We start from the raw sequence: 251 nt of genomic DNA, 5'->3' as shown, positions 1-251 counted from the left end.
GGCCGGCCGGGTCCCACCCATTTCCGGACCGCGCTCCAGGTGGGGTCTCCGTCGGCACGTCTGTCCTTCTCTCCTTCCAGCCCAATGTCTTAATTCCACAGAAGATGGGGCGGGGAGGGAGCGCCCGAGCCGGGCTGTGGCCTTGGCCCCAATGCAAAGGGCTGGGGAGGGGTGTGTGTGTGCGTGTGTTTTACCCGCCCCCCCACCCCCGGGAGAAGAAAAAGGGGACCTCACGGTGATGCCAGCCTAGG

General features: G+C 66.1%; 1 protein-coding gene across 8 annotated transcripts in view; it reads right to left on the bottom strand.

Moving 5' to 3' along the window:
• SAMD10 (sterile alpha motif domain containing 10) overlaps nucleotides 1–251 on the bottom strand; it is a 5,605-nt gene that overhangs the window by 3,904 nt on the left and 1,450 nt on the right. Inside the window, exon 1 of one of the 8 annotated variants that reach the window (XM_015567686.1) lies at nucleotides 2–245. The exons of the other annotated variants lie outside the window; for them this stretch is intronic. Within the exon in view, the coding sequence (XP_015423172.1) occupies nucleotides 2–21 (20 nt within the window). The 5' untranslated portion in view covers nucleotides 22–245. Of the gene's footprint in view, nucleotide 1; nucleotides 246–251 lie in introns of those variants that run through there. 8 annotated transcript variants of the gene reach the window in all.

The sequence above is a fragment of the Myotis davidii genome, unplaced genomic scaffold (assembly GCF_000327345.1).
Source record: "Myotis davidii unplaced genomic scaffold, ASM32734v1 scaffold244, whole genome shotgun sequence".
NCBI classification, from domain to species: domain Eukaryota; kingdom Metazoa; phylum Chordata; class Mammalia; order Chiroptera; family Vespertilionidae; genus Myotis; species Myotis davidii.
This window is presented reverse-complemented; position numbering and strand designations above follow the sequence as displayed.